This window comes from Galeopterus variegatus, unplaced genomic scaffold (genome assembly GCF_000696425.1).
Source record: "Galeopterus variegatus unplaced genomic scaffold, G_variegatus-3.0.2 Scaffold12851, whole genome shotgun sequence".
Taxonomy (NCBI): Eukaryota; Metazoa; Chordata; class Mammalia; order Dermoptera; family Cynocephalidae; genus Galeopterus; species Galeopterus variegatus.
The window spans coordinates 26483-35078 of record NW_007738962.1 but is presented as its reverse complement, the minus strand read 5'-3'; the positions used below and the strand labels follow the sequence as shown (position 1 = coordinate 35078).

Sequence of the window (8596 nt, the reverse complement as noted above, 5' to 3'; positions counted from 1 at the left end):
TCCTCTCCAGATGCCTCTGCTCCTCTCCAGATGCCTCTGCTCCTCTCCAGATGCCTCTGCTCCTCTTTGCCCTTCTTCCTGGGAGCTCCTGCCCTATCGGCCTTCTTGGCATTTGTTCACCCACCTTTGGACCATTCTCCCCACCTACCCTAGATCAGTCTTTCCCCTCCTTCAGCTGGCTGACATCTGCTCATTCTTCAGGTCCCAGCCAAGGTGTCCTTCCCACAGGGAAGCCCCTCTCAGGTGGCAATTTAAATCCAATCTCCTGCTTGTCATCTGTCTTTGTACCTTACGGTTTTCTGTCATGGCGTGTATCCATTTTGAATCTAATCTATAATCTGGTCTCTTAACACCACTAGAAGCAAACTTCTTGAAGACTATCACCCTTATATTTTTGGTACATGGTAGGTGTCAATATGTGAGCATTAAAGGAATGCATAGAATCAAAACAGTATGGCAGTTCCTCAAAAGGTTAAACATAGAATTACCACATGACCCAGCATTCCCTGAACTAGGGCTATTCCCCAACGAACTGACAGGGACCCAAACAGATACTTGTATGCCAGTGTTCATTGCAGCATTATTCACAATAGCTAAAAGGTGGAAGCAAACCAAGTGTCCATCGACAGATGAATGGATAAACAAATGTGGTGTATACACATTTGGAATGGAATATTATTCAGTCTTAAGAAGGAATGAAGTTCACATACAGGCTACAACGTGGGTGAACCTTGAAAACATTATGCTAAGTGTGGTAAGCCAGTCACAAAAGGACAAACATTGTATGAGTCCACTTGTATGAAATATAAATTCATAGAGGTAGGAGGTAGGTCAGAGGTTACCAGAGGCTGGGGGTTGGGTCACCCTTATATTTTTGGTACATGGTAGGTGTCAATACGTGAGCATTAAAGGAATGCATAGAATCAAAACCGTATGGCAGTTCCTCAAAAGGTTAAACATAGAATTACCACATGACCCAGCATTCCCTGAACTAGGGCTATTCCCCAACGAACTGACAGGGACCCAAACAGATACTTGTATGCCAGTGTTCATTGCAGCATTATTCACAATAGCTAAAAGGTGGAAGCAAACCAAGTGTCCATCGACAGATGAATGGATAAACAAATGTGGTGTATACACATTTGGAATGGAATATTATTCAGTCTTAAGAAGGAATGAAGTTCACATACAGGCTACAACGTGGGTGAACCTTGAAAACATTATGCTAAGTGAGGTAAGCCAGTCACAAAAGGACAAACATTGTATGAGTCCACTTATATGAAATATAAATTCATAGAGGTAGGAGGTAGATCAGAGGTTACCAGAGGCTGGGGGTTGGGAGGGGAGAATGGGACTTACTGCTTAATGAGTACAGCGTTTCTGGTTGAGATGATGAAAAAATTTTGGAAGTAGTGGGTGATGGTTGCACAACATTGTGAATGTACATAATGCTACTGAATTGTACACTTAAAAATGGCTAAAATAGCAAACTTTATATTTTCTCACAATAAAAGTAATTAAAAATTATTAGTTAGTAATTTGCTTTCCCACACATCAGTCATTGTGGGAAATCTTTTTCCTTTTGTCCTGAGCATGGAAATCCTAGACAGTTAGGGGAACTCGTAGACTGTGCCCCTGAGTCTGGCCTGGGAGAGCCGTGGCTGTCTTTTTTGTGGTTGTGCTGGGAACAGTCCCTGGGAGCTCTGGCTGCTCAGAGGGTCCCCATTTCCCCCACCAGCCCAAGAGTAGCTGGTGGCCCCTGCCTTTCGCATGAGCTGGTGTCATCCTGAGGAGGGATGTCAGCATTAAATCGTCGAGGTCGTCTGTGCCCCGCGGGTCTGAACCCTGGTCTCTCCCGGCAGCTCTGTGTTTATCAGGAAGCTCTGTGTTCCCCTGAGCGCTTTGGGCAAACACGGCCGTTCTCTCACAGCCAAGTGCTGCAAGCCTGGGCTGCTCTGAGAGCGACCCCCAGAGGTGGTGGTGGGGACGCTGGAGAGGGGCCAAGGGAGAAAACCTTCCTTACTGAGGGCCTTGGGAACCAGCCCAAGAGCTTCTGCCAAAAACACGGACGGGTGCAGTGTGGAAGGACTCTAAACCTGAAAGAAACGAGACATGCTCCCTTCTCTCCTTCCCCACAGCTGCTCTCTTTTTTCCTTATTTTAATCCTCTTATTCTCTTAGTCTGTTTGGGCTGCCATAACAAAACACCGTAGACAACAGACATTTATTTCCCACATTTCTGGAAGCTGGACAGTCCAGATCAGGGTGCCAGCATGGGTGGGTTACGGTGAGGGCTCATTCCTGGCTTGCATTGTGCTGGGAACAGTCCCTGGGAGCTCTGGCTGCTCAGGGGGTCCCCATTTCCCCCACCAGCCCAAGAGCAGCTGGTGGCCCCTGCTTTTCGCATGAGCTGGTGTCATCCTGAGGAGGGATGTCAGCATTAAGTTGTCGAGGTCGTCTGTGCCCTGCTGGTCTGAACCCTGGTCTCTCCCTGCAGCTCTGTGTTTGTCAGGAAGCTCCGTGTTCCCCTGAGCGCTTTGGGCAAACACGGCCGTTCTCTCGCAGCCAAGTGCTGCAGGCCTGGGCTGCTCTGAGAGTGACCCCCAGAGGTGGGGGTGGGGACGCTGGAGAGGGGCCAAGGGAGAAAGCCTTCTTTACTGAGAGCCTTGGGAGCCAGTCCAAGAGATTCTGCCAAAAACACGGACGGGTGCAGTGTGGAAGGACTCTAAACCTGAAAGAAACGAGACATGCTCCCTTCTCTCCTTCCCCACAGCTGCTCTCTTTTTTCCTTATTTTAATCCTCTTATTCTCTTAGTCTGTTTGGGCTGCCATAACAAAACACCGTAGACAACAGACATTTATTTCCCACATTTCTGGAAGCTGGACAGTCCAGATCAGGGTGCCAGCATGGGTGGGTTACGGTGAGGGCTCATTCCTGGCTTGCAGATGGCGCCTTCTCACTGCGTCCTCACACACATGTGTATATAAGGGCACTAATCTCATCATGGGGGTACCACCCTTACGACCCCTTCTAACCCAAATTACCTCCCAAAGACCCCATCTCCAAATGTCATCATGTTGGGAGTCTAGGGCTTCAACGTGAAGTTTGGAGGGACAAGATTCAGTCATACACTCTCCTTTCTGGGGTTACTTTTGTTTCAAAAAATACTTCTAGGGCCCCAGTGTATCCCATTTGCTCTTAGAATGAAAATACCCTGAATGCACTTAGTTTTTGTAGGAGACCCTTGTCAGGCTGTTGTGTAGGAAGAACGTGGCCTATCCCAGGTGTGGCTTGGGCAGGCTTCCTGCATGCACAACAGGGGCACAGTCAGAACGACATGGTTCATGTTCTGTCTCTAGGGCTTCCCAGTCATAGTGCTGGCATGTTTCTCAATGCATCTGCACCTTTGTGTTTCTTTCATTAAGATGGTGTTGCTAATGCCCATTCATAGGCTGTGTACAGATTTAAATCCATGATGCCTGTGAGGAGCTTCAGACCAAGCCTGGCATGTAGCAGGAGCTCAGTATGTGGTGGGGACTGTAACCCCCTGAGACATGGCCCTTCTTGACAGTCTTCCAGGTCGTAGCTTTGTTAGTGGATGGAGGGAACCCATGTTCCCAGCTCTGGCCTACCAGATTCCCCTTCCACACAGGAGGTCTCCTAGTTTCCATTTGGGAGTGAAGAGGTTCTGGCGGAGCCCCATCCTTTGGCCCCTTTGGCCGGTCCCCACCGCACCTGCCAGCCCTCAGCTATCTCCAGTCGTTGCCTCTGCAGGCTGCAGCCAATCCTCACTGGGCATGTGCTGCTCCCTGTGATAGACGTCGCCTGTCAGTCTCAGCACCTCTGTCTTGCTGAGCCTGTCCTCTCCTCCTGGTTCTTCCTCCAAGCTCCCTCCTTACAGTTAATGGGCCTTCATCTACCCGCTGACTCAGGCCAAGGACCAGGTGTCTCCTGGAGTCCTGTCTTTTCTTCTCCTCCCAAATCCAACCATCAGCTCTGTCTCCAGAATCTACCCTGAGTTGCTCTCCTCCTCTCTCTGTTGACCACTGCAGTCTGAGCTGCTGCCAGCACCCACCTGCCCACCTCCTTCCTGCCGGCTGGGCTGGGGTCCATCCCCCCACCAGGAGGCACCTGCTGAACGAGGTAACACAGGCCAGGGAGTCATCTACTCAGAAACCCCTAGGTGCCTCCTTCCCACTCTGCACTTGGCTCAGCTTGGTCAGATGATTGCCATTGAGAGATTGCATTTGATCTGACTGTGTGGATTGGGGTCTTGCACATAACACCTCTGTGAACTGCTGCAGTGTTCTGCAAACCCACAGGTTCATACGCCAGTCCAGGGCCCCTACTAATACAATTAGTGCGTGGAGGCTTTCAAGATGTGGATTAAACACTCTAGTTTCCATCCCCTTCCTAAAGAGGACGAAAGGATTTAAAAGCTAGAAAAGGAATATATTGCAAAAAACGCATTAGCCACCAGTCAAAGAGATTCAGGGGAAGAAAATTCCACTTTAGTTTTAGAAAAATATTTTTTTTAAACTTGACTTCCAATATGGTTTAGGGAAAAAACATGCACTATTTGGATGGATTCCATTTTCCCACGTTGAAATTCATGATGTAATTTGCAGTGCTTGGAGCATGTGATGATTCTGAGGAGTGTGCTGAGTAATCAGGGATAGGATACTGTATGATTCCCCAAATGAAAAGCACGTCATACGTCAGGTATGATTAGTGAAATTTGCCTGTCCTGATGTCAGAGCATTCCAGCTGGTCGGAGCTGTTAGAGTTGATCCGGTGCCATTTCACGAATGCCATTCCAGGTTGATAGTCCACCTGGAGCGCACAAGCCTCATGCAACTGCAGCAATCCCAGAACAAAAGTCTAACCCTAAGCAAAAAAGGCTCCTTTTGGCAGCTGCACTCCAAGAGTCCAAGGAGCAGCAGGCTTCGGGCATGGTGTGTGGGACCTGGTCTCTCTCAGCTCTTGGCTCTGTCTCCTTGGCTCTCCCTCCTCTCCCCAACATATTGGCTTTATTCACCAGCTCATGGCAATGTGGCCTCCAGCAGCACCAGGCCTCCATCCCTTCAGCTCCCACTGCATCAAAAGGGAGAGCTTCTCTTCCCCAGTAGCTCACCCACGTGTCTCAGCGGCCACTCTTCATGGACCCCCTCAGCTCACGGATCCGTCCCTGAAGCCATCCTTAGGGCCAGTGGGATGATATCTCACACATCAGCCATTCTTGGGCCACAGACTCATCCTACAGATGAGGGTGGGGTCAGCATCACCCACAAACCACTTGGACTGACTCTAGGGAGAAGGGCTCCCCAGAGCAAAATTGTGAGGCTAGAAGGGGGAAGGGATGCTGTCCCACAGACACAGCAGATGTCCCTTCACTCAAGGTCTCTGTCTTGGCAGTCAGTTGCCCTGCCCCTCCAAGTGTCCCTGCTCAAGCCTCCTCCTCCTTTTCCTCCTTGTTGGCAACACTTCCCCAGCGTCCATAAAGGACCAGGCAAAGTGCTTGGCAGTCAATTCTCCTTGAAGGCTTATGTCAACCTTATGAAGCGTTGTTAGGCAATGCGCAGCTGGGGCTTGAACCTCAGCCCCTCCCAATTCCCCAGGGCACAGCTTTGGGTGAGTCACTTCCCCTCTGTGAACCCAGCATCTCCTCTTTGTCAAGTGGGGAATGATGATGTTTTTTTCACAGGGCTTGTGTGTGCGGACCTCAGTGAGTGGTGCACTGACCACTCACTTCATTTGTCATGTGAACAAACTGAGGCTACTGTGTCATTTGTCCAATATCCTACCACCAGTGGGTGGCTGAGCTGGGATTGGAGCCCAGGCTGCCCCATTCCAAGCTGAGTGCCTGCTTGCTTTGAAGCATCGACCGTGCCATCTGTCTCGCTGTCGCTGCCTGTTTCTTGGGGTGGGACTCACCTCTGCAGACAGTGGTCAGCATCTAGGATCTTTGCACAGACACTTGGTTGTGTGTCTTCTACATCCCAGGCACTTAGGTAGATCCCAAGATGACAAAGCATCCCAAGATGACAAATGACTGTTCAGAACAGTCATTTGATGGGGTGAACTGGGCAGCCCTGAGGTTGAGAGACTGGCTCTCTGTGGAGTTTGGGGGGCTCTCGAAGAGAGTGACCCAGGAGCCATGCCTGCAGAGAGGGACTGGAACTTGCCAGGCAGCGAAGGATAAGGGCATGCAACCTTGCCACCTGTGAGACTCGGGTAAACCTCAGGGAGCTGAATCGATGCTCCTTGAATGGAGTTTGGCCAGTGGGTTTAATTGTTATGAAATTGTTGATTATGCTAATGATGGTTTGTATTGTTCTTGTTTCCAGTGTGGAGTAATTTATTGGCTGTTTGGTGGTGCAGTCAGGAATCTCGGAAGCCCTGGACATATTACTTAGTGGTTTCAGCCACTCCAGGTACGGCATGTTCCTCAATAGATGTCTTCTATGGAAAGCCTAAAAACCCATAGCAGTTAGATGTGCATGTGTGTGTATGTTTGAAGAAAAAATAAAGCAATTTGTGTCAGCAAAAACCTTATTCAGAATGCAAGTTTCAAGACTGTCTTTTTTATATTGCCTTAAGCTTGTGATATGGTTGAGTTCACATTAGCTGTCATCAGAGTGAATTTTATAGTTACCTCCAACTCACCTGTCCCTCTCCCACCAACATTTTTTATGGTCTGAGAGGTCTGCAGTTACAGCAACCATCTGAACATCTAATTCCCTTCTAACATCTGGTAAACTCCAGGATCAGAAATACACTGGGATGTTTGCAGTGACCGGATAAGGGCGTGCAACCTTGCCACCTGTGAGACTTGGGTAAAGCTCAGGGAGCTGAATCGATGCTCCTTGAATGGAGTTTGGCCAGTGGGTTTAATTGTTATGAAATTGTTGATTATGCTAATGATGGTTTGTATTGTTCTTGTTTCCAGTGTGGAGTAATTTATTGGCTGTTTGGTGGTGCAGTCAGGAATCTCGGAAGCCCTGGACATATTACTTAGTGGTTTCAGCCACTCCAGGTACGGCATGTTCCTCAATAGATGTCTTCTATGGAAAGCCTAAAAACCCATAGCAGTTAGATGTGCATGTGTGTGTATGTTTGAAGAAAAAATAAAACAGAATTTGTGTCAGCAAAAACCTTATTCAGAATGCAAGTTTCAAGACTGTCTTTTTTATATTGCCTTAAGCTTGTGATATGGTTGAGTTCACATTAGCTGTCATCAGAGTGAATTTTATAGTTACCTCCAACTCACCTGTCCCTCTCCCGCCAACATTCTTTATGGTCTGAGAGGTCTGCAGTTACAGCAACCATCTGAACATCTAATTCCCTTCTAACATCTGGTAAACTCCAGGAGCAGAAATACACTGGGATGTTTGCAGTGACCGGGAGGGGCCACGGGAGCAACGTGAGAGGGATCCAGACTGAAGCCACCTTTGACCTCTCTGCACAGGTGAGGATTCCGTCCATCGTTCCGTGGTTCAGGGCAGCAGGAGACCTGTACAGACCAGACTATCCTTCCTTCTGAGTCCAGCATCACAGCCTGTGTGTGTGCTCTCTGGCCTGAGGAGCTCAGATTCAGAAGAAAGGTCTAAGTGTTTTGGTCGAGGTGGATGTCAGAATGTGTCACGAGCCTAACTCCAGCCCACACTTACGTGGTGCCTACAGTGTGCCCAGCGTTGCTCCAAGCACTTCACAGGTGCTCATTAATTTAGTCCTGGTAGCAGCTCTATGAGAACGGTATGGATCCTGTTTTGTGGTCCTTCCTCACAGCAGCAGGTGAGGGACTGGAGGAGGTGCCTTCACTGGCACCCTGCACTGCTCTGTGGCAGGAGCTCCATCGATGCTGGGGTTTCCTTACAAGAAGCCACATCCTCTGTGCTGGGATGACGTGATGTTCTTAGCCGTGACCAGCACTAGCATTTCACATTACAACCGAAACAAAAGCCGCGCAAAACCATCTTTNTTGTTCTTGTTTCCAGTGTGGAGTAATTTATTGGCTGTTTGGTGGTGCAGTCAGGAATCTCAGAAGCCCTGGACATATTACTAAGTGATTTCAGCCACTCCAGGTACGGCATGTTCCTCAATAGATGTCTTCAGTGGAAAGTCTAAAAATCTATAGTAGTTAGATGTGCATGTGTGTGTATGTTTGAAGAAAAAATAAAACAGAATTTGTGTCAGCAAAAACCTTATTCAGAATGAAAATTTCAAGACTGTCTTTTTTATATTGCCTTGAGCTTGTGATATGGTTGAGTTCACATTAGCTGTCATCAGAGTGAATTTTATAGTTACCTCCAACTCACCTGTCCCTCTCCCACCAACATTTTTTATGGTCTGAGAGGTCTGCAGTTACAGCAACCATCTGAACATCTAATTCCCTTCTAACATCTGGTAAACTCCAGGATCAGAAATAAACTGGGATGTTTGCAATGACCGAGAGGGGCCACGGGAGCAACGTGAGAGGGATCCAGACTGAAGCCACCTTTGACCTCTCTGCACAGGTGAGGATTCCGTCCATCATTCCGTGGTTCAGGGCAGCAGGAGACCTGTACAGACCAGACTATCCTTCCTTCTGAGTCCA

General features: G+C 48.5%; 1 protein-coding gene across 1 annotated transcript in view; it reads left to right on the top strand.

Annotated features, from left to right (window-relative positions):
* The first annotated feature begins 5574 nt into the window (after positions 1–5574).
* LOC103581351 (acyl-coenzyme A oxidase-like protein) overlaps positions 5575–8596 on the top strand; it is a 10487-nt gene continuing 7465 nt past the window's right edge. Inside the window, 3 exon segments of the mRNA XM_008563211.1 lie at positions 5575–5631; positions 6950–7036; positions 7370–7468. Coding sequence (XP_008561433.1) covers positions 5575–5631; positions 6950–7036; positions 7370–7468 — 243 coding nt within the window.